We start from the raw sequence: 25,920 nt of genomic DNA, 5'->3' as shown, positions 1-25,920 counted from the left end.
GATATCTTAACTTGACCTTCCTTCCCCGGGCATGAAACTTCGGGCCAATCCAGCCAGCAAGGCTACAAACACACGGAAAATGCCCCGTTGGCAAGCCTGCACAATATGCAGATCATGAGGGGCCTGCCTGCCTCGTTTGCTGCGGGTCTTAAGCTTGCTTTCCCATCGGGTCGGGCTCCATCCCGAAGTACAACCTTTTGACACAGCTCAGGGGATAAGCAAGACTGGCATGATTCAATCTAATTGCTCCGCTATCCATATGTACATGTTCAAACCGTCGAGTCATGAATTTCACACTACCCCTACGGCGTCCGAACCACCTCCCCAAGACCCATCAATCCACCAGCCAACCCCGACATACGACGACCCAACAGATCCTCTTCACTAGCCAGACTACATAAACTGTGCTCCCTCTGCCGGATAGGGATCGGACTGACCGGGTCAGACGCCCATTCCACCGTGGGTAGGATATTGATCTTGTTAGGAGCCAAAGGCCGTCGTCGCCCTAATCCTTTTGCACGGCTGGTCCGGCCACGGGAGATACTTCGGTCATCTCTGAGCTTCGCTGATGACGCTGCTCCGTCTTGAGTTGTGCTATCGTGCAGTGCTGGTGTCGATGTATGGCCGCCCTCTTGGTGACCTGGGTCGCTTGCACGGCGCGCCATTGTCGGCATAGGTGTCATTTTCCCAATACTCATTTCCAGCGGCTTGTCTTCGTCTGCCGAAGATTCGCCCGTCAAAGTGCGTTTGTGGTTCCGAATAGGAGTTTTGTGAGCTTCGGGTTCAGAGCTCTGCGGGAGAGCACTGAAACTCGTTGTTGGTTTCCTGACCTCGGACATGTCGACAAGACTCTGAATCCAAGCTGCGCACCGGTAAATGTGCTTCCAGCTGTCGGGAAAGAAGCCTGCCATTTGCATGAACCCGTGAGAGACACCCGGCAGCAATGAGACTTCGACGTGGTCCTTTTCGTTGAATGTCCGGTGAGATTTCTCGAGACCTAGGTCTTGTCGTTCCTGGAAGCGGCGCAGTTTGGCTTGTCGGAGCCTTCCGGCGAAGACTACTGTGTCGTCGACTAGAGGATCCCGTTCTCCGGTCAAGATATATGTCTTTGGGAATTGGGCGAGAAGGGCCTCAGGGGCAAGAACAGGAGAAAGGAGGTAATCTGTATTGAAGTCCGGGCGGTTGTGAGGTCCGATGTAGAGGATAATCATGGCGCGCATCATCTCTGGTGACAGGATCCTATCATTGACATATGATATCACAGAGGATACAGCCAATCGTGTTTGAATCTTCTTGGGTTGGTTGTTGGCAAGGTAAGCTGTGTGAGCTTCTGGGATCTCTTGCTTATCATCAACCACCAAATCCAGCTCGTCATCCGGGAATGCACCCGCCTCCGCATCTCGGTCAGGCACTGGAGAATTCTGTCGGAAGTCATCAAAGGAGACACCAGGAGTTGCAAATGGCGTTAACCTATGATAGTCCATGTCCTTTTGTTGTCTGACACTTTGACTGGTGCTCTTCTCTTGTATCAAGGCCATTTGTTCCTCGGTCATCCAGCTCTCGATCTTCATGTTGAGTGCTGGGTAAGAGAGAACTAAGCCACTGGGCCCTGGCAGTGCATCTGGACCTTGTCCTAATGGAGATCCACTTTTACTCGACTGGAGCACCATCAATGTCGTACCGACGGCGAGGTTGGCTCCGGCGCTGTCGCCTGTGAGAATGATGCGAGGCGGTGCATCTCCACTGAGCCCTAGACAGCGGCCACGGGTAGTGATAATCGAGTGGTAGACGTCGTAGCATTCATTCAGTGCATAAGGATACGGGTACTCCGGTGCCTTCTTGTAATTGAGACTCAGGATCGGAAGTTTGGTCCTGCCCGCCCAGGCCAGTAATCGATCCTCAGAGTGACGAGGGGTCATAGAAACAAAGCCACCCCCAGGAATATCGAGGACGATACATGTCTGATTTCGGAGTGCACTGAGCGGCCCATCGAAGTACAGCCACGCACTAGTGGGCTCAGTGTAAACCGACTGCCGAGGCCGGGGAATCCGGATAGCACGCGGCGGGTACCTGGTAAGCCGGGGGCGTACGAGGCCTGCAAGGGCCCATAAGTACGGGGTAGTCCCCTTATTCCACGACACACGCAGGTGCTCCAGTGTCAGAGTGGCTCGCACACGACGAACCTTGTCGTCTGCCTGCTCAGCCGCCAAGAGATAGTAGGCTGTGCAACCCAAGGACGCAACATCGCGGAGCCAATTCGGGCGAACCTTCATGGCAGTCCAGAAGCCTGCGTCTAGCGCCGTTGTGATCCATGTCGCGCGGAAGAATGATCGAGAGTACAGGTTTGCCAGGGGCTCCGGACACTCTAGACCAACGATTTTGGCGAAGTTCCGAGAAAGATAGAGCCACAGAACGACAACGACGGTTGTTTGCCACACACTCAGCTTCTGGGTAAGACGTGACGAAATCTTCCTTACGACTGGAGGCCCATGCTTGTGTCCCCTATTTGAGCAGCACTTAGTGGTTGTATGTACACGCACACAGGTCTATCGTAACATACCTGAAGAGGTAGAATGACCAGAATAAGAAAACCGCCAGCACCTGTACCTTGCGGAATTTGGTCGACGGCCTCCCCAAGACGTGATCTGGATGGCTTGTTAGTGTTACCTGGGCTATAGATGGTTCCACGTACCTATCATCTCCACAAATAAAGTCAATCGATGGAGTCAAGGTGTTGCGTCGCACAGCCGGTTTTCAAGCGAGAGGAGAGTTTTCTGGGGATGTTGTACAGGAGATCGAAGGCCAAAAGCTATCTTGTGACATCCAAGAAATAACAAAGACAAGATACGGTATTTACACAAAGAGAAGACCAAGATGTTTGTAACATGGGATCAATCCATCATCGAGTAGTACCTGTGGCTTGCTGTCAGCCTAACGGAGAGCGAACAAGACAGCTATGAGAGTTGCCGGGATTAGAAAGATGCTAGGTACTTTTGCCACAGATAAAGTGATGTGCTGCAGAAGAAGCAGAATATTTGGAATGAATGCATGAAAGATGGGCTTACAAAAGCGCTTCACGATCCAAGGACACACATCATTCCGAAAGTTGGAATGCATGTGAAAGAAGTCCCCACCAGCCCACTTATCACTACTACTGCTTTTGTAGCCACGCAGCACTTGTGGACCTGTAACGCGAGGAGCGGTAAGCCAAAAGGGCTGCTTATCTTCGAGTCAGCGGCACTCAATTAGCGCTAGACAATAATAGGTGCTGTTGTTTGTGAGGTCGATTTTTTTGGTGATGGGCGGGCCCTTCATCCGGTCACATGCTTCCATCGGTTCGCACCCTGTGACGCCACTGGTCGTCAGCTGAACCTGCCCCGGACTATAACTAGCCCCACGAGTTATTTAGCAAGGGTGAGTAGACGAGGGAATTCGAACGTATGATCGCGTCTATTTTCTTCTATAGTCGATTAATATTTTCATGTATCATGTATCATGTACGTCGGCAAAAGTCCCGTCCGTGAGAGACCTGCCAATCGCAAAGCCAGACTTCAAAAACCATTCCAAGGAAGCCTGCAATGCAGATGCCACCTGAGTCGCTGACCGTGGTAGCTCCAAGAGAGAACTCGCGGTCCTCGCGAGGTACACGGTCGCCAATCTCGGCGAATGTGTTGACATACACCAGGCCGCCGAGAAGACCTTCCCAGAATATAATGATAAAGATGAGGTGCACATTTGGGATGAAATCGAACAAGGAATGCAGTGTCAGCACTACCAGGTTGATGATCTGAAGGAACGACGGCAGGTAAAGATCATGTATGCGGAAGAAAGGAGTAGAGGACCGAGAGATGAAGACGCCGACCTGATATATCGCATTGTAGGCTGGGTAGAAAGCCCGGAAATGATCGAACGGAGTCTCTTTGAGCGGAAATAGCAGCGTTGGCGACACCCCCTGGTTGATTGTATACTCGGCAATGTATACTAAGAGTAAGGGAAGCATACTTATACAGTGTTAACAGACCTCTAGCAGACTGACGGCAGATGCGGTACACTTACAAAGGGAAGAATAGTCCGCGGGCTCGTTGGAAATTCGCTTTCACGCTATGCCAGCCAAGTCCGCTTGCAGGTGTGGTTTTGAGGCTCCGGGAGGAATGCATAGATGATCCTAGCAGACCTTCCCTCTCTTCATCACCGTCATCGCCGTGTGAATTTTCATCCGCATGACCATCATTATCGCCAAGTCCACGGTAGCCAGATTGTATTGGCGAACGAGGTAGGATTAAGAAGAAGCTGATGGCAAGAAAAGCTGGTAGAAACGCGGAGGTCAACAAGGTCGTTTTTACCTTGAGCCCCAGAGATGTTGTCGCCAGCGCATATGCGCCAGCGCCGACCAACCCAGCGGCTCCTGTTCCACTCCCCCAAGCTGCCAGACTAAACGGGCCATAGAAATGTGTCAATCCGACGAAGCTCAATTCCCCGAGACCGCTCGATAAGCTGGCCAGGACAATACCCGCGATTTTCGAGGCGATTGTGCCACCATCAACGTATGCTGGGCTTAGCGCTACCACGAGCATGCCCAAGGCCGAGAGAACGACACATATCACAATTCGCGCGGAATAAGGGACTGCATGGATGAAGTAGGGAGCGACTAGTTTGGTTCCAAAGGAGGGTAAGACATCGGCTAGGAGAACGACGCCTTTGGGAACGCTGGGGCCGACTAGGTCGAGCGCTGCGGATAGAATGATGACATAGAGCACGTTGTTGATAAGACCTAACCACCGGGTCAATTAGAGGGCGCATCGGAAGAGGCGAGGATAGCACCTACCAAATAGCCAAAATGCAACGCAGACCTTGGGGTCAGCGCCGTGAAATAGGGTTGCGAATTGTGCGCGGAAACGAGCCCAGGAAGAGGATGGACTGCCAGGAAGAGGTAGCATTGGTTCTTCAGGCATAACCAATGCGCGACGGGCTGAAGAAGGGTCGTGTTAGTGGGCTACGAAAGGCGCTATGATGGAACTGAATACGAGTAATTGGCTGCGATTTTCTGAGAAGGGAACAATCTCATTATAGTTATTGAGAACCATTAGAGTCCAATGTTGGAGGAGGAAGATCAAATGAGGAGAACGTCAGATCTCCCGGAGGAGGTCGCGTGCCATTCGAGCCAGCGGTGAGCCGCTTGTACAGATCAGGCAACCATCAATCTCCCCTTGATAAAGACATGGCGATAAGAGCTAAGTACAACAGTAGCGTGATATTATTTGCGATGAGAAAAAGCTATTTTACTTGGCTAGACGGGAAGATTATGATTGCAGCCTCGCAACCGTTGCCTTTCCTGCCCTGCTATCATTCGACCGTCCAAGCTCACCACTGATCCAAGCTCCAATTCTCGACATCTCCTCGAGATCGATTCCAGTGTGCATTCCTAGGCCATGAATAGTGTGGATGAGATCTTCCGTGGAGACGTTGCCTGTCGCGCCTTTAGAGTATGGGCAACCACCAAGCCCGCCAACACTGCTGTCAAAAATCCGAATCCCATGTTCCAGCCCTACAATAGTATTCACCAACGCCTGTCCATATGTATCGTGGAAATGGAGAGCCAAATCGGTGTTGGCGATACCCGCAGCCTTCAAAGCCTGGAGAAGCTCCATTGTGCGGGGCGCAGTTCCCATTCCGGTTGTATCGGCCACCGACACTTCATCCGCCCCCATCTCAAGTAAAGTCGCGGTGATATCGGCTACCTTGGATGGGGAGACTTCTGGACCTTCATAGGGGCAGCCTAACGCAACTGAAACGTATCCGCGAACACGAATATCCTTTGTTTTGGCAAGAGCTACAATGGGGCGAATGCGCTCCAACGATTCCTGGATGGTGCAGTTGGTGTTCGCCTTGGAGAAGGCCTCTGTAGCTGCAGCAAAGAGAGAAATCTCTGTCGTCGTCGGAGACTTTGTTTCAGATCCTTCTGTGCTAGCTGGAACACCAGTGGCGTCCATCACCTTGATGAGGCCTTCAAGCCCCTTGACATTGGGAACAAGGTAGTTGTACGCAATGGTGTGCTTGGATGGAGGAGGGGTTTGTAAGAGGTGCTCGCATATCTCTGCAGTGCTCGCCATCTACCAATACATGGCCATTAGCTAACGATGAAGCTCTTCCGCATGTCGGTTTAGGGCGGCCCGCTCGGCGGAACATACCTGAGGAACCCATTTCGCAGGCACGAAAGAACCTGCCTCAATTGTTGTTACACCAGTCTTCGCAAGCTTCTCTATGAGTTGAAGCTTTGTCTCGAGCGGAATGGACTTCTTCTCGTTCTGGAGTCCATCGCGAGGTCCTACTTCAACGATGCGGACATGGTCCGAAGTTAACCGCGCTTCTGTCGCAAAGCGCCTTGCTGGCTGGGGAGCTCGAAAAGCGGACACTAGCCCTGGTCGGAGCCTAGGCTTAATCATTTTTGATAGTGTGCGGAAGATATAAATGATGCAAGAGTGGTAGTAAAAGTACAGCAGTCTGGAACAGAGAGAGTGATGAAATCAGGCAATGGAGACCCCGATTTATGGAACGAGAAATGCGGAGAAGTGCAAGGCTGAAAGAGGTTAAAGCCGGCCGACCCCACCTGACCCCCTCTTAGTCATGCTCTGGGAAAAAAAGGTCATCATCCCACCAAGAGATCTAGATCACGCATTCAACCCAACGAGATTACTCTTCGACCTTCGATTTGGATACCAGGTCGACAGGATGGGCGACTCTACAGAGGAATCACAGCAAAACCCCTCGCTCCGACAGCCGAAGAAAAGATTTGTTGGGCGACGAACAGCAGACGCCCAGGCACAATCATCACCGAGCGTCCAAGATGTGGAATCCACAAGCATACAAAAAGGTATGCAGCCGGTTCTCCCTATATCAGTTGAAGATAGACAGGGTATCCGCTAACAGACTCAGCAACTCCCCGAAGAACCGCTAGAACACTAAACCAAGTCCCCGCCTCCATCCTCGAAGACCCCGAAATTCTCTCCGCCATCGACCTCCTCCCCAAGAATTACTCCTTTGAAATCCCCAAGACAATCCACCGCATCCGAACCTCCGGCGCGAAACGCATCGCTCTTCAGTTCCCCGAGGGCCTCCTCCTCTTCGCAACCACAATATCTGACATCCTCACGCAGTTCTGTCCGGGAACCGAGACCCTCATTATGGGCGACGTCACCTACGGCGCATGCTGTATAGACGACTATACGGCGCGCGCACTAGGCTGCGACCTGCTCGTCCACTACGCCCACAGCTGCCTGATCCCCGTGGACGTAACCAAGATCAAAACCCTTTACATCTTCGTCGACATCAGCATCGACACGACACACCTCCTCGCCACACTCGAACGAAACTTCCAACCGGGAAAGACAATCGCAACAGTCGGGACCATTCAATTCAACGCAACGCTCCACGGCCTCAAACCCGTCCTCGAGCGCGCAGGGTTCAAAGTCGTCATCCCGCAAATCACACCGCTCTCCAAGGGCGAGATCCTAGGCTGCACGTCGCCAAACCTCTCAAACAGCGAAATCGACTACCTCCTTTACCTCGGCGACGGTCGCTTCCACCTCGAGTCTGCAATGATCCACAACCCTACCATCCCAGCCTACCGCTACGACCCTTACTCCCGAACCCTCTCCCGCGAATCCTACTCCCACGATGAAATGCACTCTCTGCGCCGCGACGCGATCAACACCGCCAAGTCCGCGAAGAAATGGGGCATCATCCTCGGCTCGCTCGGCCGCCAGGGCAACCCGAATACAATGACGATGATTGAGAATCACCTCCGGGAGCGCGGGATCCCCATTGTGAATTTACTGCTCAGTGAGATTTTCCCGGGGAAGTTGGCGTCAATGGCAGATGTCGAGTGCTGGGTGCAGATTGCTTGTCCGCGGTTGAGTATTGATTGGGGATATGCGTTTCCGCGACCGCTGCTGACGCCGTATGAGGCGCTTATTGCTTTGGGGGTAAAGGAGGACTGGAATAAGACGCATGATGGGATTTATCCGATGGATTTCTATGCAAAGGAGGGGTTGGGTAGGACGAAGCCCCAGGCTGCTGTTCAGGCTGTGCAGGGGACTGCTTGAGGGTAGTGGTGACACCGCTCACCTTGCGATATGAGAAATTTACGACTTTATAGAAAAATCTTACGACCAAGTAGAGAAAATTCACGAACATAGATGTGGGAAATACTATGCTTTCCGCTTGATATAATATTACATAAAAGTTGTCTTAAATCATTAGAACAGCCATGACCTCGTCAACCCTTGACTTCGTCTGCACTGTCCGTGTTGGGATCACTGGCGCTTCCTCTTCGGAGGGAGAGAACGCTCTTGCTCGCCAGCTCATCTGCCGTCCGCTCGGCAGCTCGCCATCTAGTCACCGCTTGTTCAACGTCCTCGAACATTTCCTGGGTGTCATTGATGATTCCGCCCTCATCGACCTCTGGTGCATACGACCTCCTTCCGGACCCACCGTCACTCATCATTGGGAATGCCGGGCCGAACCCACGCTGCGGAACTGGGTTAAACATGACGGCGTTGGCAAACATGCGTATCAACTCCTTTTCCAATTGAGCCGAGTTCACCACCGCTTTAGGCGGGATGACGTCCTCGGTTTTCTGCAGCATGAGGACAGCATTTTTGGATGGTGTGCTTGCGTTCGGAGCCGGGGATTCCCCATCTCCAACGGGGGTGTTGGCGGCTTCCGTTGCGGCTGCCAGGGCTCTACTTCCTTGGTGGATGGCTGACTTGATGGATTTCAGGTCCTGCGGTCGGTAAATAAGGTCTCGGTAGCCAGGTGCGTCGCGTTCGGCCAGTGGCTTGGCGAATATGGATGCGTGTTTGTGAGTGGTTACATCGTTCATGATGGGAGCGCCAGTTCTCGGGAAATTGCGCGCGCACACAACATAAGGTGTTGATTGATTTGGGTCAACCCGACTGAGCTGACTGATCTCCGGTGGGGGAGGTTGAGGAGGCTCTGGGTCCGGAACGTCGCTAGGAGCACGTTTGCGCTTTGGGCGGCCTCGGCCTGGACGAGTTTCCGAAGTGCCGGCTTTCTTTCCACTACGTTCAGCTTCTGTAGAGTCGGTGATCCCAGCTGGTGTACCGGGAACTTCACGCTTGATCCTGTTTGACTCGGTTCCAGATTCATCCTCACGTGATATAATGGATCGCCCCCGACTTCGAGATGAACCGGTGCTTCTCTCCCGTTTCTTACTGGCTGATGCTGTTTGCTTCTCTCCTTTCTTCTTCGATGCCCCTTGTTCAGTGTCTGCTGCCTTCTTTCTTCCTCGCCCGGGGCCCCGTCGGCGAGGAGGCTCGGGCTCTTCTGGAGTGTCTTCCGGTGATCCAAATGGTGAGGGTGCTCTCTCACTGATCGGACTGACATCTTCTGGCCTAGGACGAACAGGCGAGCGTGGCGAGTGGGGTAGCTTCAAATGTGGAGTCTTCTTCCATGGGGTTGAAGATCCGGGGGTCTGGATTGACAACGCCGGGCCACGTCCACCAGCAGGCGCGACGCTGCGAACCGGCTCCACAGGGGTAGCGAACCCGGAGTGAGGAACAACGGGTGCAGGTGTTTGAAAAACCCCGGGAGCGGGTCGGGGTGTCGATGGGGCTGCCGCAGCTGGAGGAACTTGCTGTGCCTTGCCGTCCGGTTTTGACGCCTGCTGAGCAAGTGGTTGTTGAAGAGCCTTGACCCGACTTACAGGTTCGGAGACTGGGATTGAAGAAGACTGCTTTGGAGTCTGGGGTTCGTTTAGCGACCACTGCTGGAAGCTCGATTTGGGGGCTCCAGGCGGCGCAGCAGAAACGGATGTCGCGGCTGTGGCCTTCTTTGCGGTGGTTTTTGCGGGGGTCTTTGCAGTCGGGACAGGTTTCGTTGGAGTAGGAGAAGGAACTGGCTGCTTTACGGTTTGAGGCGGTTGTAACGGTGTGCTCACGGGCGGGCGCCCAGGACCAGTAGTTGGCGCAACAGCAGCAGGTATTGCGGGAGGCTGGAGCGGAAGTGTAGATGGTACTGTTGGGCTCTTTTCTTGCGTGGTTGTGGGTGGGGGCGCAAGAACTGGTTGCGGAGGGGGGGGTAGAGCCTTGCCATTTGGAAGTTGTGGTTGAGGTGGTAAGTTGGGTGCAGCGGACTGGGCTTGTTTGAGGGGAGTAGGAGGCGGTGGTTGGGGCTGCGCTTGCGCTTGCAGTGCTGGAGGTGCTGGAATAGGCTGTTGCGGTGGTGGAATTTGCGTTTGTGGTGGTAACTGTGGCTGCGGCTTGATTTGTGCTTCCGGTTGTTGAACAACAGGTCGCGCTGTAGGCTGAAGCTGGATTGGCGCTGGTTGTGGGAGGATTTTTGAAGAAGGTTGCGGCTGGTCCTTGCGCTGGGTTTCCGGCTGAGTGGTTTTCGCTTTGGCGCTCGGCTCGAGCTCAATAGGTGCCGGTTTCAACGGTCTGGAAGGCCGTGCTGGCTCGTTTGGCTTCTCGTCAGTATCCACATCCATTGGCTCCGGCGCGGGCTCATCTTTGGCGGGCGGAATCGGCGTCGGCGCTGGTTGCGCAATCTGCTGTACGGGCGCTTCGCGTTCCTCCTTCTGCAGCCGCTCAATCTCGTCCCTTATCTCTTTGAACCGCTTCTCTTCGCTTCTAATCTCCTTCGTAACCAGCTCTTTATACCGGGCGTACAGGTGCGATACCAGATCAGGGACAAATCCGGCGTGGCTTCGTCCTCCGTCAGACAAGCCATCTGGTCGTGGACTCGCTATCTTCCGTTTCTTGGGGTTGCTAGGGCTAGTTGACTCCGGGTGATGTCCGTTCGGTTCGAGCGTACCAGGCGACTCGACTCCATCGCGCATCAGCGTCGTATAGAGGTCCTCCAGCGCCTCCGGGGAGAGCCTGTGAGCATCGGACGCGCCATTCTCACGAACAAATTTGTTGTTGCGCAGAAGATCGGAAATTGATATAAAGCTAGATGGTCGTTTGCCAAGGGCGGCGAGAGACTGGAAGAAGAGAAGCGATTCAAAGGGCGTGTAAGCCGACAGTGGAGGCATCCCCCATTGCCCGTGCGACCGGCCACTGGGGGAAGATGATTGAGGAATGGGGGCCACGGTGGTAGAGGAAGTAATGGGTGAACAGGCTTGAGGAAGCTCTGTTGGAAGGCTGCGTGGATGCAAGTCGCGGTTCAATCGTTTATGGAAGTTGGGAGGTTGATCCAATCCGGTGGGCCAGGACGACCATTGGCGCAGTGGATGAAAGGGGCAGGCCGCGAAACGGAAGGGTGGCCAATGTCAAGAAGACGGCTTTCTCGGTAGGTAGAAAAAAATCGAAAAAAATCGTTAAATCAGAGAAGACCGAGACGCGTATGATGCAGGTAAAACAAGGATGAAATCGGAGGTGAAGGGCGGAATATGGGCATCAAAGAGGACGTGAAGCCGAAGGGCAGCGACTGGGGAAAATTCCATCTAGAGTTGTCCTCTTTTCCCAGTTCGTGTCAATACGGTCACATCACGTGATGCAGATCGACACACGCTCGGTCATGCCAAGGACGGCGACAGTCTTTGGGGACCATAAATTGAACCAATAGCCGTATGTATTGTAAGAGCTTTACCACCGAGCTATGCAAAATGACGACACCAGTTGCTGGGGCACCACCCAGATGGCCTGAACTACGGGGAAAATGGTGTGTTATGCATAGCCTTGCCAGCAAGCTCCGGGGCGATAAGGCGAGGAAGCTGTGGCAGAATCAGCCGAGTGAGACTACCATGCACCAGAGTTACGCAGAGTAATTCATCCCGAGTCTGCCTTTCCTATCAGATGATCGCGAGAGTTGAAGCTGAAGTTTGAAGGAATATGATACCGTACTGTGACGCCCCACCAGCTTTTGGAATTTGCCCCTTTCTCTCTTGCTTTTGGAGCCGGGCATCTATAAAAGCCTGCAATATGGAAGAAGGGCGACAGGCTTCGAGTATCAGAATGTTCATGTGTAAGAGGGCTGAAGGGCAGATTCCAAGTTTCATCATCAAAGCCTCTTACAGAGTACAGAATACTAGCTCTGCCTGCTATCTCTTGACACTGGTTGCAGGGAGCAGCTTTAGGAGGCCGATGGAGCTAAGCTGTTGGTTCCTTTGATTGTTAGGATGGAGTGTATCCAGTAGTTGTGGGGGAAGCAGAGAACTATTAGCCATCCAACCACCCTCACTGGCCATCAGAGCTGCCGTTTAGGTCCAATTTGCTCCCTATAGTTAGTGAAGAACAACCGTCAATCTCCCGTCCCCTTTCTCCCTGACGCGACGTTCCTCGGGCCCCTTGCGATTCTCCTTTCTTTGCTTCTTCAGGTCACTGTTCCCCTCATCAAATGACTCAAAAAGTCTTCGAGATAACCAAACAGTGACCTCAGACAAGCAGCCGGCCCCAGATCTAAAATTTGACCTTGCCCCTTTTCCGGCCTTGATCTCACAGTCTGTGTTGACATTTCATTCCTCTGATCGTGCAGGGCCCCTGTCAATCCATCGAGAACTGCAACCGAAACAAAAAAAGTGGTCCCCTCCCTCCTGGCACGTTGAAACTTAAGAAGGACCGGCAAGGCTATCTCCATCTCTCCTAATTCTCCCCATCGATTCTCCCAAGCCTCATCAACTCCCCCTCCCCTCCTCGGGCCTCGTTGAGTAATAGACTTTCAGCTGGTCCTGATTTTCGTCCCTATAACATCTTAATCTCCTCACACTTCTGCGACCCTATCTTCATCTGTGGCAGCTCGTTAAAGGTTGACCTTCAGTTGCGACAACCCCCTCTTGCGCCGGCTCTCTCCAACGACCTACTATCGACCTTGTTCCCTTGACTCTTTTTTTTTGGCGACAACGTTCGATTATTTCGCCTAGATCTCCGAACCATATTCTTATAAATTAATCAGTCCACAAACTCCAAGAAGTTATCAAGATGTCCGACGCAGACCAAGAGTACAAGCCCAAGATTCGCCCGCAGTCGTGAGTGCCCTTGGATAGTTGGATCTATAGTCGATCGCGAGCGTTGACAGAACCATGCCAGGACTATGGCTCAGGCTTTCTCTACCGCACTGGATTCCGCGTTTTCTTTGGATTCCGAAGTTGATCATCTTTCACAAACTATTGATCAGAAGTAAGTCGAGGTGGAATCGAACCTGTCTCTTCCATCTGTTCCCCAGCGCCCTGGAGAAATATCATCGAAATGAGTTAACAACCCATCTCCAGGAAATTTCAGATGATTATCCAGAACCGAGAATTAGAGGAGTTGCAGGCTCGAATCCGCGAGGCTGAGGAGCGGCTGAAATCACGGGGATCAGTCCTCTTAGAGAGGAAGCCGTCTGATGCACATGGAGATGGTGGATATCAATCCACAGGTAAGCTGCATAACCCCTCTTTGCAGCTGCGCGATTATCTGACGAGCCATTTTGTTCAGAATCAGCGTCCTCGACAACATCCCCGACGGACACCACTGGCCAATACCCCATGGGCGGCCAGTACCCTAGCGGCGACGAGCACCGACGGCCAGGCGACAACCGACAGCAGGGACGCGATTCCTGAGTTGCACCTGCACGCCGGGGGCTGGCGGATAGTATAAATCTTGGCTTGAAGATAGAGCTCCGATGGGCTCGGGTCCATTCCTTGTCTTTGACCCCGGAAGCCTAACAGGCACATCCGGTGTAATCGGTTCTGTTGGTTTGTTCTTCGGGCGCGCGTGTTTTCTGCTCGCGTCCATTGGGCGTTGGATGATTAAAGGTGTCTTTGATCTTGGATTCACGGCGGCGCAACCCCGGCACCTGTTGCATTCCTTGGCGCAATCGGCTCGATCATCATTTGGAAGTGAGTTGTCATGGTTGCGCCGGCCAGGAGCCTGGGGGTTGCCCTGCTGTGACACATTCTTGTTATTGTCATTGCCATTGCCGTTAACTAGTCACGTACTGACCACAATCGTATGTCTGTCTCCGTCCTGACAATGGGGGATGTTGGAAGTAAGCGTGGTGGACGCTTGGCAGGTACAAGTAGTCGACATTTAGACAGCCTGAGAGGACAGCCATGGACTGTTGTACGGTTCATCTATTTTTTAGGGCAAACTTGCACAGGCCCGAATCAAGGTTTAAGGCCATGATTAGGTGACCAGGATGTAAGAATTAGCGAAGTTTCTTCCTTGGAAGGGTGGATATGGCCATGCCTAACTGCAGCTAGTTAGTATACAGTTAACTCCCATAGTAAAAGCACAGTCTGAATGATGTCAGTGGACTCTTGAGCTTTGATCTCCACCTCCAAACCCTGGAAACGGACCAAAAGCGTCCGAAAATTGACTGGCTCGCGGTCCAGACTTCAATGACAGCTAAAATCCACGATAAGCTGCGTTGTCTTTTGCCATGACTAGCTGCTCGTGGGCAACGAGTCTCACAGGACTCTTGCAGACCCGGTGCTCCCTGCACCCCTCCCACTCCTCTTAAACCTGTTCTCAACCCTCTTCCTTTTCGTTTCTCTTCGTTCCTGGTCATTCTCACCCGCTGTGACAATGGTTCTTATCGACAAGCAGAAATACACCTCCCGCGAGGAACAGCGGCTCCAAGAGGACCGCGATCGCATCAAGTACTGGAAAAGATGGGGTCCTTACGTCGCAGAGAGACAATGGGCTACTGGTATGTTCTTCTGGGGACCTTGATCATTTTCACCATCTTCTTTGGTCAACCTATGTGGTTGAGGCCTGTTTGAGCTAACAATCTGGTTTTCGACTCCCCGCAGTCCGCGAGGATTATTCGTGAGTGCCCCCGAGGCGGTTTGCTTTCTTTCTTTCTTTCTTTTTTTTTTTTTTTTTTGCTTCAGAAACAACTGCCTAGATGACGCGTTATCATGCATTGATTTGCTGACCTATCATCTCTAGTGAAAATGGCGATGCTTGGAGCTGTGAGACACTCCCCTCCCAACCTCGACCCTGCGGGGCTCACTAATCGCTGATCGATCGTAGACTTTCCCCACGACCAGGCCCGTTCGAGAGCGTATCGATGGGGTGAAGATGGAATCGCAGGCGTGTGCGACACACACAACCTACAGAATATCGCGTTTGCGTTTTGGAACGGGAAAGAGTACGTTTTCCGACCATGGAATAGACATACGGTGACGCGACCGTGCTCTAACCTCTTGTGTCCATGTAGTGGCTTCCTCAAAGAGCGACTATTTGGTCTATCGAATCCGCAGGGAAATCATGGTGAGAGTGTGAAGGAAGCTCATTTTCACGTTGACAACACGCCCACGGTAAGAACGCTTTTGAATCGGACCAGGGGTCGGCAGCTTTGCTAACGGCTTTACACCGCAGCACTCGTACATGAAATTCCTCTACAAGTACCCTCAGAAGGAGTTCCCCTACCAAGATCTGGTTGATGAAAACGCCCGACGAGGAAAGCAGGACCGCGAATATCAGATTATCGATACTGGCGTGTTTAATGAAAACCGATACTGGGATATTTTTATTGAGACCGCCAAGGAGGATGATGACGAGGATGAACTCTTGTTCCGCGTGATTGCTTACAACAGAGGCCCCGAGCCGGCTCCTTTGCACATTATCCCGCATGTGTGGTTTCGGAACACCTGGTCTTGGGGCTATGATAAGTCAGAGAAGCCCTCCATCGAACAGAATGGCCCACTCTCCATCAAGACGAAACATGAGAAGTTGGGCCAGCGGTACGTCCGCTTTGCTCCCTCGCCGGCCGTTGGCGATAGCCAAGAAGACGTTGTACCTCAGATGATCTTTACCGAAAATGACTCGAACAACGAGCTTCTGTGGGGGACCAAAAATGATCAGCCCTATGTGAAAGATGCTTTCCACCGTTACATTGTGAACAAGGAGAAGGATGCAGTCAACCCGGACCATAAAGGCACAAAGTTCGCGGCTTGGTATGCGTTCAACGAGGGTGAGGGAGTACCTCCTGGTGAATGCGCAGTTGTCCGCTTCCGACTGTCGCGCAAGGTTGAGCCTTTCGTGGATGAGGAGGTGTTGGATGATATTATCGAACAGCGGAAGGCGGAAGCCGATGACTTCTACTACCACATCAGTCCTCTTCCGATGAGTGACGATCTACGGAACATCCAGCGACAGGCCTTTGCTGGCATGATGTGGACAAAGCAATACTACCACTTCGTCTGGGATCAATGGGCGAACGGCGACCCTGGCCTCGTCGCGCCTCCTCCAGGGCGGAAACACGTTCGTAACCAACAATGGAAGCATCTACATATGGACGATATCCTGTCTATGCCGGACTCATGGGAGTATCCATTCTTCGCTGCTTGGGACACTGCCTTCCATTGCATTCCCTTGGCGATGATCGACCCAGATTTCGCAAAGCGACAGTTGGATCTCCTCACACGCGAGTGGTACATGCATCCAAACGGCCAACTTGCTGCTTACGAATGGAACTTCGGAGACGTTAACCCTCCGGTCCACGCATGGGCCGTTTTCAGGGTCTTCAAGATTGAGCGGAAAATGTACGGTCGACAAGATCTTGATTTCCTCGAGAGAGTGTTCCAGAAACTACTTCTGAATTTCACATGGTGGGTTAACCGCAAGGACTCTGAAGGCAAAAATGTCTTTGAGGGTGGTTTCCTGGGACTTGATAACATTGGGCTCTTCAATCGCTCTGAACCTCTTCCTACTGGTGGAGTTTTGGAACAGGCTGACAGCACCGGTTGGATGGCGTTCTATTGCTTGAGCATGCTCAACATTGCTCTCGAGCTGGCTAAGCATAGGAGAATTTACGAAGATAGTAAGTTATCCTGAAATTTGGAAAGGGACGAGCTGACTCGATCAAGTTGCCTCTAAATTCTTCGAGCATTTCATCTTGATTAGTGATGCGATGACATTCAAGTCTGGAGGACAAGAGAGCTCCCTCTGGAATGAAGAGGACGGGTATGACACTTTCTCCATAATCTTTTGGTGAATTTCTAATCTAACAATTCTAGCTTCTATTACGACGCCATCTCGTACGGCGAACCCTGGACCCAACAGCTTCCCGTGCGATCCCTTGTTGGCCTTATCCCGCTGTACGCCGTATCAACACTCGAGCCAGAGTTGATCAACAAATTCCCCTCCTTCAAGCGCAGGCTGGAATGGTTCATTGAAAACCGCCAGGACGTCGCGGAACGTAACATTGCCAGCATGAAGCGTCGCGGCAAGGGTGAACGGCTGCTCCTAGCCTTGGTCAGCAAAGACCGCCTCGAGCAGATCCTCAAACGGATGCTCGACGAAACCGAGTTCCTCTCAGAGCACGGCATTCGCTCAATGTCCAAGTACCACGAGGACCACCCGTACTCTATGGAAGTCAACGGCCAGATGTTCCGCGTTAGCTACGTTCCCGGCGACTCGGATAGCGGCCTCTTCGGAGGAAACAGTAACTGGCGTGGGCCTGTTTGGCTTTGCGTTAACTTCTTGCTTGTCGAGTCACTTCTGCGGTTCTATATGTTCTACGGAGATTCGTTCAAGGTTGAATGTCCCACGGGCTCTGGAGACTATATGCATCTCGCCCAGGTAGCCGAGGAGATCCAACACAGACTGCAGCACCTCTTCGCCCGAAACGATGAAGGCCGCCGCGCAGTCTACGACGGCTCGGACCTCCTTGACTTCGACGAACACTGGAAGGACTATATGTGGTTCCACGAGTTCTTCGACGGCGATACCGGTAGAGGACTTGGTGCCTCTCACCAGTGCGGGTGGACTGGCCTCATCGCTAAAATCATCCATGATACAGGGTACGCTTCCTCCCTCTCCATCTCTCCCACCTAACTATTATTGAATCATTGCGTTAAACCGACCTAGTGTAAACTGCCGCCTCCCCCAAACCCCCCGCTTCCCCTTCGCCGCAGCAAGCCACTACTTCGACGACATCTTCACGCGCTCCGTGCGCGGACACAGCCGCCGGGGCAGCAGCCGCGCAAGCAGCGGTCGCCCCTTTGTCCGCCGCTCCTCGACCAGCCGGTCAATCGGAAATAGAAGCGATTTCGAGTCTGCGTTCAATACGCCTGCGCCCGAGACGCCGACTGAGGAGGAATTCGACGAGAGTAAGAAGAATGGGAACGGGAATGGCAGTGGCGGTTTCGATGAGCATGTTTCGCAGTATGTCGAGAGTCAGTTGCAGCGCGTGCGCAGTCAGGTCTCTATGGGGGCGTATGAGGATGAGTTTGAGACGCAGGTTGATGGCGCGAATGGGAATGGGAATGGGAATGGGCGTAACAGTAACGGTAATGGGCGGTAAGTTAGAGTAGACTTGGCTGTGTGTCGGTGCTATTATAGAGTCTCAGTTTTCTAGTTTCTTGTCTCGTTTTGATTTGATTTGTCTTCGTCGTTACGCTCCAAGTTGACCACCAGCTGCTGTTGTCCATATACGTTATCTTGATGTCTATACTCGATATTGTTTCCTGTGGTTGTACATGCATTCGCTGACGCTTGCATCGTCTTTGCATATACTCATTCGTCATATATCTCATAATATAAGATATCATCCCGTCCAGCTTACTCCTATCCTCCTCTCTGAACAAGTCAATAATTTATAGTAAATAAGAGTGATATAACTCAACAATCAACTCAATTCTGTCTATTCTTCACCAGAACCAGAGTCTGCAACAACTCAAGTACAAGGTAGCGCGGGATTTGTTAGGGTACATGGGGTAGAGAAACTATAGATAGATAGATATAGGAACAAAGGAGATGACGATGCATGATGGGGCCATGGTGGTAATAGGCTAAATTTACAGAGCATCGGTGAGGGCCTTGTTAAGCTTGTTGATCTTGGAGGAGACGCTCAGGTCGATGGTACGGTCGCCGATTTCAACGACAAGTCCGCCGACAATGTCGGGGTTGACCTGGGATTTTTATTAGCTTACTTTCTCCTTCTTGTTTCTCTGCGGTAAGCGAGGGGAATAAGAGTAACGTACCTTGGGGACAACTTTGAGCTTCTTGCCCTGGCTGAACTCGGACTTAGAGACGGCCTTCTCGAGACGGTTGAGGGTCTTGTTGTCGAGTTCCTGTGTCATCGCGTTAACAAGCCAGCCCCCAGTATTTTATCTCGCCGATCAAGGGAAAAAGTAAATCGTACCTGAGCAGAGGTAATGATGAGCTCAATCTCACCACGGTGAGCGCTCATGAGAGCAGCGAACTTGTCACAGACACCGCCGAGCAGACCGAGACGGTTGTTCTCAGCGAGGGTAGCGAGGAAGTTCTTGAGGATATCGCCCTTGTCGGCACCGGCGACCTTCTGCAGCTCTGTGACGATGGCCTGCTTGTCCGAGACGGTCAGGGTAGGGGTGGAGAGGATGCCGGTGAGCTTGGGGTCGGCCTTGAGGGCGGCACCGAGGTTGATGAGGGCCTTGGAGGTAGCGTCGAGGGAGGAGGACTTGGCGGAGGCGGTGTACTATAATATTGACGATTCGTGATTAGTTGAGTTCCTATGTTGAACTGTGTTTTCGGGGGTTTGCGTAGGAGTTTGTTGTTTTATGATGTCGGGAATAATGAAGGGTTTTCGGGTAAACGGGTCGAGGTCGGGGTTGTTTTCTCGCAAGCAATAGGTGGTGAAGGGGAAGAAGCATACCAGAGCAGAGGCGTAGGTGCCGTCGACGCCGAAGAGGGAGACAGGAGGCTTGACTTCCTGGGCCGGGGTGGCATAGGTGCGCAGGCCGTTGAGAGCAGCAGTGCGAGGGACGGAGAACTGCTGAGCGGAGGCACGGAGGCCAGCGCGGGCAAGGCGGACGGAGAACATGGCGATAATTGATGCGAGAGACAGAGCCCCGACGTATAGGAAGAGGGGAGTTGAGAGAGTGGAATTGGACGCGAGACGGCGAGCTAAATCGACACACAAGAGGGGTGCGAAGCGACGAGGCTATTCGGACGACGTCCAACTTCTCCCGGTCGAGTCACGTGAGATTCCGCACACGCCGAGAATTTCGGGTCACTTTTCTTGTTTGGAGAGCGACGCTCCTACGACAGTTCCAAGCATCTCTTTCTAAATTCATCGCTTTTCCTCGAACAAACAATGGCTTTCTACCTAGAAAGTTGTGATATTAACCCTCAACACCACTAACGCCGGATTCGTGCATCATTCCCAATCAAACGACTACCGACAGTCGGTAGCTCATCAGTCACTTCGCAGCATGCTATCCACTAGATCTCCCAACGGCCCCCAGAAGTCTTTGCCGCTCGCCAACCGATGCTCATCAATGAAAAGCACGTAGTGCTTGAAACTAGTGTTGAGGTGTGGCTCGAGGCCGAGGTGCACAATCACAGGATAGTGGTGGCAGTAGATGTGCGCATATACACGGTACATGCGCTTGAAGATCTGGCGGACAAGACTGGAGAATGCCTTTGGAAATGGGACGCCTAGTCATTTCCGGGTTAGCTTTTTCAATTGACAGTGCGTCCAGAAGGCACCTACCTAACCGACTGGGAAACATCTGCTCGTTGTCGATATTCCCCTGAACCCAGCTCATGAGGTGTTCAATATACTCGGGCGCAGACATCTTTGTGGGACGCTTATAGTGCTCCGAATCCTGCCACAGGTACTCGAACCTATCCAATCGTCAGCCACAATTTTTCCCAGCATCCAAGACCGGACCTCGTACTCATCGGTGGCTTTCATTTCTGGGCACGTTTGTGGGGAACAGAATTCAGTAATGGCGCCGTAAAGAAGGTTGATCTGGTTGTAGAAGTCGACCACTGCAAATGAGAGACCCAGGTTAGCACAGATGAAGGACAAAGGCAAAGGAACGAGGCGTGCCATTAACAGCCAACCACTCATTAACGTCTTCCCCTTCTGGAAGCTTGACAGCCTTCCGTAAACTCCCACTTCCAAGCGTGGCTTCTGCGAACTGTCTCAGCTGATAACTAGTCGTCCCCTTGGCCGCCGAGCGAGGCTTGAAGGGCGCTCTCGTCCGAGCATTTCTAGGTGGTGTTAGTGCACACAGGCCTTGTTTCAGGGCACAAACAGCAGGCGACAGGTACGAAGGAGACGCGGAGATAGGAGCATAAGAGACATGAACGGTGTTATAGGAAGTAGAAGGAGCAAGAGCGTGTGCTTTGCGGGAAGGCGATGATGATGACGACGGAGGAGGCGCAGTCTCATCCGCAGAAGAAACAGATATCAGGGGCACGAACATTGTGGTGATGAACGAAGCCATTATCTCACGAGTGTTCCACCAGCGTCAACAGCTAGATAAAGAGTGGCCTTGGTCCTGGAATTCCTCCTTCCTTGATTCGTGCCCTTGCGGAATTCGACTGGCGGATTAGACGAGGAATGGGTGTATCGCGTGGAACGGCTAGTCTATATGCACTCTAAGTGAAGACATCACGGGTCAGCTTTTGTAGGTTTGCGCCTCCTCGAAAGACTCACAGCGATTAACGAACGGCGAAGTCGCGACGATGGGATGATGCGGCGTTGAGGTGAGCTGAGGGGTGGAGCGGAAGAGGGCAGCTGAGAAAACCGACAGTACCACACACCTGGCGACTGTTCGCGCCACAAGGTTCGAATTAGGAAGGAACTCGAGACGACAAGGGAAAGGATGTCTTGGAAGGAGAAGCGATAATCGTCAGTAGTATTCCTACTAGTTCCTCGAACTGTATCTTGTTTCATGCATAGTTCTCCGCAGTTGCTCACGATCGGAGCCATGGATAGATGAGCTCCGCCACTTGCGTTGCCCCGGCGATCGCTCGATAACACACAATCAAGACTCAAGGCCGAGCCCATAAGGTCAGATGCAAGTGGATATTAGGCTACTATATACTTGTTTCCTCCCTCGTCACAGACGTCGTAATTCATTGAGATAAGATTCTCAGCCTTATATCGAATACCCTTCGTTCTCCTCTGGCAGCCGCTCTCGCACAGTTTCTCCGTATATTGTAATGGGAATTGCAACCTCAAAGGACTCGCACCCCAGATGTTCCAAGGCGGACATTGTAGAGCCTCGATCATCCTGAGAAACCGTCTCCAGTAGCTGAGCGCCTGAAGGCCCGGATCCCATCTCATCCGGTACGCTGGTAGTCACAAACTCGAACCGTAGCTCCCATTCAACGTTAACACCACTGGTGAGTATTGTAGGAGTCGCAGATATTGGTATCGCAGGGCTGAAAACAACCCTTGTAGAGTAGAGAGTAATCTCAAAAAATGATGCATGAACTCGCCGCGTCGCTCGCCGAATGCTCGCATTTGATCGCACAGCCAAATGTGCGCCTACTTTCTCTGAACTTTCCAGAGTGGCTCGAAGTGCGTAACACGGAAGTGCCGAATCAACAAAGTTCACTGTCGCAATGAGAGTCTCGCCAAGTCTATGTGCTGGTCGATTCAGAACCACCACCGCGATTCGACGTCCTCCACGCGCAATATCAAACCGATTTGGACTTTGAGAAGAATTGATTGCCTGGTTACTTCGAAGGATCGCCATGTCAATGGCATCTTTGGAAGACAACGGTCCAGCAGACATATCGTAGCTTGGGCGCCTTTCAGAGAATGTATCTGGCGGCTTGAGCGAACTGTTGCGGGATCGTTGCTCTAGAATTTCATCCACGTATGAAAGGAACTCGGGCGCTGATGTCCACGTAGGCCGACTGATGCTCTCCGCTTTTGGGGCTAGCGGAAGGGGCAAGGAGCCGATCTTCTGTACTCTTGCCTCGTCGCGGAGAACAACGTGAGGATGCATCAGGTCATGACCCAGGATGGCTCCTTGGGCTGTGGAGCATTAGTGATATGGTGGTTTAGTAGGTTACGAAGTAGACTTACCATTTACACCGCTGAAGACACGGAACGGTATGCTGATGCGATTGACTTTTTGAGGCTCGGTACTCCCGCTTGGTCGCTGTGTCCCTATGACGAGGTTGTAGGAAATTTTTATGGCTTTTCCCTTGTGGCTTGCAGGAAGACCGCTGGGTAGAGTGAAGGCAAATGAAAAGGACTGCTCCTCTCCTGGGGCCAGACGGAGGTCGACGAAGAGAAGTGATTGTGGAGTCGACAGCAAGGGAATAGATCTGGATGAGGACACTCCCCGCATGTCCCGTAGACCATTCAAGTCATTGCTGGAAAGAAGCCCGCTGATGGACTCCTCTATCGAATTCCAGTTTAATGCGCCCCAAAAGCCGCCACCTTTTCGTCCTTTCTCTCCAGACGAAGGGGGCCTGCCGTTTGGCGCATTGCGCGCATTGCCAGCCCCGCCAACAACTCCCTGTCTTTTGACTTCTTCAAAAGCGGCCTGGTTAATTAATGAGCCATCAACCGTAAATGAAGCACTGATCTGAGCATATCCCATAAGTAGCGCCTGCCCATTAGCAACGGAGACCGCTGACTCTAAGCTGGATACGTGTCGACCATGACGAGGGAAGCCCGAACGGAACGCTGGGCCCGAATAATTTGTGTATTCCGACTGGAGAGTTTCTGAAGAGTTGTTGCTAACCGAGTAGAATTCACCACTGCTTCTATGGCTCCCACTTAGGCTGGAAGCCGACAGTACTTTGGTAGACTGAGGCAGCTGGCCCGGAGCGGCCAATGACGAGGAGAAGTCCCTAACATTAAGCCTTGCTGTCGCGGAGGTCCCCGTAGTCCTCTCTGTTGATGCGGAGGTGGGTGATGCAACAGGAGCTCCTGAATTTGTTTCGTTTTCAGGGCCTGGCGGAAACTTGAAGTCTATAAGCGGCAATTGGGGTCGCCGTGAGGAGGCGCGTGTCGGTAAAGTTGGTCTTACAGGGCTAGAAGCGCTTTGTTTGTTGACCACATCCACATCTACTTTCAGGCCGCCTGGAAGTGGTGTAATAGGAGACTCGGACGACGGAAATGGACGGACTGGGCTTCGCAAACCTAATTAAAGCAGGGAGGGTTAGCTAAAAGAGCGAAAGGCGCAGCTGGAGCATGGTAAGTACTTTTCACGCCATTATCCTCATATCCTTCATATCTTCTCGGAACGACTTGTAAGCTCGCGGAACGCCCGTGACCCCTCGTCGGCCTCGAATGATTGAGCTGAGACGGCGTCCTCGGCGTCTTATCGCCTGGGCCAGTTGAGGCTCCACCCTCACTATCAATTGAAAGTATGGATATTGACCTCTTATGTTTGTGGCCACCCGGAGGGCCATTCCGCGGTGTCGACGGAGGCGGGAAGCTATGAGAGCCGATCAACGGTGAGCTCACAGAAGAGGAGAAGCGATGGGATGGGCTATTTTTTGGAGCTATAGAGTAGGAGCGACGGTTTGGACTCCTGAAGGGATTTGAAGGGAGCCGTAGAGAGAAGGAATCCGAGTGAGGTGTGCCCGGGGTCCGGGATTGCTTTCGCTGATGGAGTGTTGGCGCATGTCCGGAGTCTTCATTCTTCTCCGCAACGTTCTTGAATGTAATTGTGCACTCCACGTCCTCCCCGGCGAATATCGATTGGTCTTTCCATTTCACGAAGACCTGGATGTCCGATGACATGGCGAGTGCGCAGGGTTACCACATAGGCGGAGGGTAAGCTTGAACGAGGAAGCTCGAATAGAGGGTGGGTACCAGCCGCCACCTCGCGGGAAAAGGGGGATTAGACAATTATAGATACAACAGTGTGGAACGGATAAATGCCAGCTAGGGCATTAGAACTGCACGATCCATTGTTGAGCAGCCGGTAGAAGAGAAGAGCAGTAGGCGTGCGTGGACCGACTGCGGATTAGTATTGTCGAGGTCGAGTGGTCTCTGTAGCCGGATTATTGGCGGGAGATTTTGGTGGTGACTTCAGGTGTCATTGGAGCTCGACACTCCAATGGCTGCACTTGCTCTGGAGAACCAAACCCCACCAGAGCCGTCTTCCAGTGAGTATCTACCTGGGCTCTCGCCTCAGAAATTGAGATAGCGTCTCCGTCTCTAGAGAATGAGCAAGGAAGTGAAAGGATCTAGGCAAGAGCTGCTGTGATGTATTGCTCCGCTACTATGTCACATGGAAGCTCTAGTTTCGGCAAGAAGTCCAACTCAATGTTTGTCCAAAAGAAACCCTGTTCGTCTTCAATGCATCGCTAATATACAAAAACCTAAACACCCTATTATACATATTATACAGCACTATTCACTCCACTCGCGACACTCACGGCTTTTTCTTATTGCCATACAGAATCTTCTGCGTGTCGCTAAGATGCGCCGTCTGCTCTGTCTGCGGCCGGAGACCCAGCTCAGAAAGATGACCCCAGATGCGATCATGTCGCTTTTCCCACCGCTTGCGCCGGTCCTCCATTTCCGTCGCGCTGGGGCGCCACTTGCTCTTGAGGATTCTGCGAATACTTTCTGGAGAGACCCTGAACTCCTCCGCAAGAACAGCAGTTGTGAATTTGTCTGGCGACATCGCATGTAGATGGCGTATTCCTTCCATAGCATCAGGCGAGAGCTTCTTCTGGGGACTCCATCCAGTTGGAAATTTCTTCTTCAAGGCCTCTTTTTGGATTTGCCAGTCCTCGAGCTTCTTCTTTTGAGAGGGTAACCCGGTCGTTATCGTAACTCTTTTCTGATCTTTTCGATTGGGCTTCTGTCGTTCGAGAACTTTTACTGCTTTAGCTTTCGCCCGCAGCGATGAATGTGATTCTGCTGCCTTCGCCGTCTTGAGCGCATCTTCCGAGGAGTGTTTGATGGGAGCGCCGGAAGTATCAACGACAGCTGGGGATTCATCTTCGGTCGGCTTCGGCGATTGAGGCGGCGCGGGAGTTGTGATGGGAATTTCGCCAATGGTTACCATACTTCGAACGCAGTGGCGAGGCAGAGACAGTCGGTTCGCGAATTGCACTGACGGCGTGCGAAGCTGGGGCGCACCTGGCACATTCAAAAGCGATCTGAGAACATTCGGAAGAGTGAGCCTCGCAGAACTAGGGCATATGGGCGTCATCGTAGGCAGAAAAAAAGCTGATTTCGAGCTAGATAGAGTGTCAATGACGGCGGCCA

At 52.4% G+C, this 25,920-nt stretch overlaps 9 protein-coding genes across 9 annotated transcripts; 3 read left to right on the top strand and 6 right to left on the bottom strand.

Annotated features, from left to right (window-relative positions):
* Positions 1 to 302: 302 nt before the first annotated feature.
* Positions 303 to 6,443, bottom strand: BJX68DRAFT_256445 (CLN3 protein-domain-containing protein; the record flags this gene model as incomplete). The annotated part of the gene is made up of 8 exons (XM_071043188.1): positions 303 to 2,502; positions 2,561 to 2,645; positions 3,502 to 4,001; positions 4,057 to 4,771; positions 4,826 to 4,942; positions 5,284 to 5,287; positions 5,322 to 6,110; positions 6,189 to 6,443. 8 exons carry the CDS (start codon positions 6,441 to 6,443, stop codon positions 303 to 305), a joined length of 4,665 nt encoding a protein of 1,554 aa, XP_070897271.1.
* Positions 6,444 to 6,729: 286 nt separating this feature from the next.
* dph1 (2-(3-amino-3-carboxypropyl)histidine synthase) lies at positions 6,730 to 8,102 on the top strand (the record flags this gene model as incomplete). Its single annotated transcript, XM_071043187.1, has 2 exons — positions 6,730 to 6,871; positions 6,934 to 8,102. The coding sequence occupies 2 exons, from the start codon at positions 6,730 to 6,732 to the stop codon at positions 8,100 to 8,102; spliced, it is 1,311 nt and encodes a 436-aa protein (XP_070897270.1).
* Positions 8,103 to 8,214: 112 nt separating this feature from the next.
* On the bottom strand, positions 8,215 to 11,335 carry BJX68DRAFT_240862 (uncharacterized protein). Its single transcript, XM_071040750.1, has one exon. It carries the CDS (start codon positions 11,051 to 11,053, stop codon positions 8,276 to 8,278), a length of 2,778 nt encoding a protein of 925 aa, XP_070897269.1. The 5' UTR covers positions 11,054 to 11,335; the 3' UTR covers positions 8,215 to 8,275.
* Positions 11,336 to 12,768: 1,433 nt separating this feature from the next.
* On the top strand, positions 12,769 to 13,757 carry BJX68DRAFT_124860 (uncharacterized protein). The gene is made up of 4 exons (XM_071036182.1): positions 12,769 to 12,985; positions 13,047 to 13,136; positions 13,229 to 13,377; positions 13,437 to 13,757. The coding sequence occupies exons 1-4, from the start codon at positions 12,939 to 12,941 to the stop codon at positions 13,559 to 13,561; spliced, it is 411 nt and encodes a 136-aa protein (XP_070897268.1). The 5' UTR covers positions 12,769 to 12,938; the 3' UTR covers positions 13,562 to 13,757.
* A 493-nt stretch (positions 13,758 to 14,250) lies between these two features.
* On the top strand, positions 14,251 to 18,343 carry BJX68DRAFT_124894 (uncharacterized protein). Its single transcript, XM_071036183.1, has 9 exons — positions 14,251 to 14,652; positions 14,756 to 14,771; positions 14,895 to 14,917; positions 14,979 to 15,096; positions 15,166 to 15,265; positions 15,327 to 16,770; positions 16,817 to 16,913; positions 16,967 to 17,752; positions 17,820 to 18,343. Exons 1-9 carry the CDS (start codon positions 14,529 to 14,531, stop codon positions 18,253 to 18,255), a joined length of 3,144 nt encoding a protein of 1,047 aa, XP_070897267.1. The 5' UTR covers positions 14,251 to 14,528; the 3' UTR covers positions 18,256 to 18,343.
* Positions 18,344 to 18,566: 223 nt separating this feature from the next.
* BJX68DRAFT_240855 (F1F0 ATP synthase subunit 5) lies at positions 18,567 to 19,931 on the bottom strand. The gene is made up of 4 exons (XM_071040749.1): positions 19,588 to 19,931; positions 19,096 to 19,410; positions 18,935 to 19,024; positions 18,567 to 18,862 (listed from the first exon to the last, which is right to left on the bottom strand). The coding sequence occupies exons 1-4, from the start codon at positions 19,753 to 19,755 to the stop codon at positions 18,749 to 18,751; spliced, it is 687 nt and encodes a 228-aa protein (XP_070897266.1). The 5' UTR covers positions 19,756 to 19,931; the 3' UTR covers positions 18,567 to 18,748.
* A 161-nt stretch (positions 19,932 to 20,092) lies between these two features.
* BJX68DRAFT_124761 (Mob1/phocein family protein) lies at positions 20,093 to 21,526 on the bottom strand. The gene is made up of 6 exons (XM_071036181.1): positions 21,382 to 21,526; positions 21,147 to 21,323; positions 20,770 to 20,933; positions 20,615 to 20,708; positions 20,428 to 20,561; positions 20,093 to 20,372 (listed from the first exon to the last, which is right to left on the bottom strand). The coding sequence occupies exons 2-6, from the start codon at positions 21,167 to 21,169 to the stop codon at positions 20,131 to 20,133; spliced, it is 657 nt and encodes a 218-aa protein (XP_070897265.1). The 5' UTR covers positions 21,170 to 21,323; positions 21,382 to 21,526; the 3' UTR covers positions 20,093 to 20,130.
* Positions 21,527 to 21,826: 300 nt separating this feature from the next.
* BJX68DRAFT_268653 (putative intracellular protein transport protein (Sat1)) lies at positions 21,827 to 24,438 on the bottom strand (the record flags this gene model as incomplete). Its single annotated transcript, XM_071046146.1, has 3 exons — positions 21,827 to 22,713; positions 22,765 to 23,832; positions 23,895 to 24,438. The coding sequence occupies 3 exons, from the start codon at positions 24,436 to 24,438 to the stop codon at positions 21,827 to 21,829; spliced, it is 2,499 nt and encodes an 832-aa protein (XP_070897264.1).
* Positions 24,439 to 24,756: 318 nt separating this feature from the next.
* On the bottom strand, positions 24,757 to 25,919 carry rrg9 (mitochondrial ribosome assembly protein RRG9). The gene has a single exon (XM_071036180.1). It carries the CDS (start codon positions 25,862 to 25,864, stop codon positions 25,076 to 25,078), a length of 789 nt encoding a protein of 262 aa, XP_070897263.1. The 5' UTR covers positions 25,865 to 25,919; the 3' UTR covers positions 24,757 to 25,075.
* Between the last annotated feature and the right edge of the window lies 1 nt (position 25,920).

This window comes from Aspergillus pseudodeflectus, assembly GCF_044049435.1.
Source record: "Aspergillus pseudodeflectus strain CBS 756.74 chromosome Unknown BJX68scaffold_32, whole genome shotgun sequence".
Lineage (NCBI taxonomy): Eukaryota > Fungi > Ascomycota > Eurotiomycetes > Eurotiales > Aspergillaceae > Aspergillus > Aspergillus pseudodeflectus.
The sequence above is the reverse complement of the archived record's forward strand: the minus strand, read 5'-3'. Positions and strand labels throughout refer to the sequence as shown.

Bases quoted from the DNA above. Each gene is read 5' to 3' on its own strand.
- BJX68DRAFT_240862 (XM_071040750.1), bottom strand. From the start codon at position 11,053: ATGCCTCCACTGTCGGCTTACACGCCCTTTGAATCGCTTCTCTTCTTC.
- BJX68DRAFT_240855 (XM_071040749.1), bottom strand. From the start codon at position 19,755: ATGTTCTCCGTCCGCCTTGCCCGCGCTGGCCTCCGTGCCTCCGCTCAG. The intron at 19,411-19,587 runs GTATGCTTCTTC...TCAATATTATAG, and splicing joins GCACCTACGCCTCTGCTCTG to TACACCGCCTCCGCCAAGTC. The intron at 19,025-19,095 runs GTACGATTTACT...GCGATGACACAG, and splicing joins TCATCATTACCTCTGCTCAG to GAACTCGACAACAAGACCCT.
- BJX68DRAFT_124894 (XM_071036183.1), top strand. From the start codon at position 14,529: ATGGTTCTTATCGACAAGCAGAAATACACCTCCCGCGAGGAACAGCGG. The intron at 15,097-15,165 runs GTACGTTTTCCG...GTGTCCATGTAG, and splicing joins GCGTTTTGGAACGGGAAAGA to TGGCTTCCTCAAAGAGCGAC. The intron at 16,771-16,816 runs GTAAGTTATCCT...GACTCGATCAAG, and splicing joins TAGGAGAATTTACGAAGATA to TTGCCTCTAAATTCTTCGAG.
- rrg9 (XM_071036180.1), bottom strand. From the start codon at position 25,864: ATGACGCCCATATGCCCTAGTTCTGCGAGGCTCACTCTTCCGAATGTT.
- BJX68DRAFT_124860 (XM_071036182.1), top strand. From the start codon at position 12,939: ATGTCCGACGCAGACCAAGAGTACAAGCCCAAGATTCGCCCGCAGTC. The intron at 13,137-13,228 runs GTAAGTCGAGGT...ACCCATCTCCAG, and splicing joins TCACAAACTATTGATCAGAA to GAAATTTCAGATGATTATCC. The intron at 13,378-13,436 runs GTAAGCTGCATA...CATTTTGTTCAG, and splicing joins TGGTGGATATCAATCCACAG to AATCAGCGTCCTCGACAACA.
- BJX68DRAFT_124761 (XM_071036181.1), bottom strand. From the start codon at position 21,169: ATGGCTTCGTTCATCACCACAAT. The intron at 20,934-21,146 runs GTTCGTGCCCCT...AACACCACCTAG, and splicing joins GCTTCGTTCATCACCACAAT to AAATGCTCGGACGAGAGCGC. The intron at 20,562-20,614 runs GTACGAGGTCCG...ACGATTGGATAG, and splicing joins GAAATGAAAGCCACCGATGA to GTTCGAGTACCTGTGGCAGG.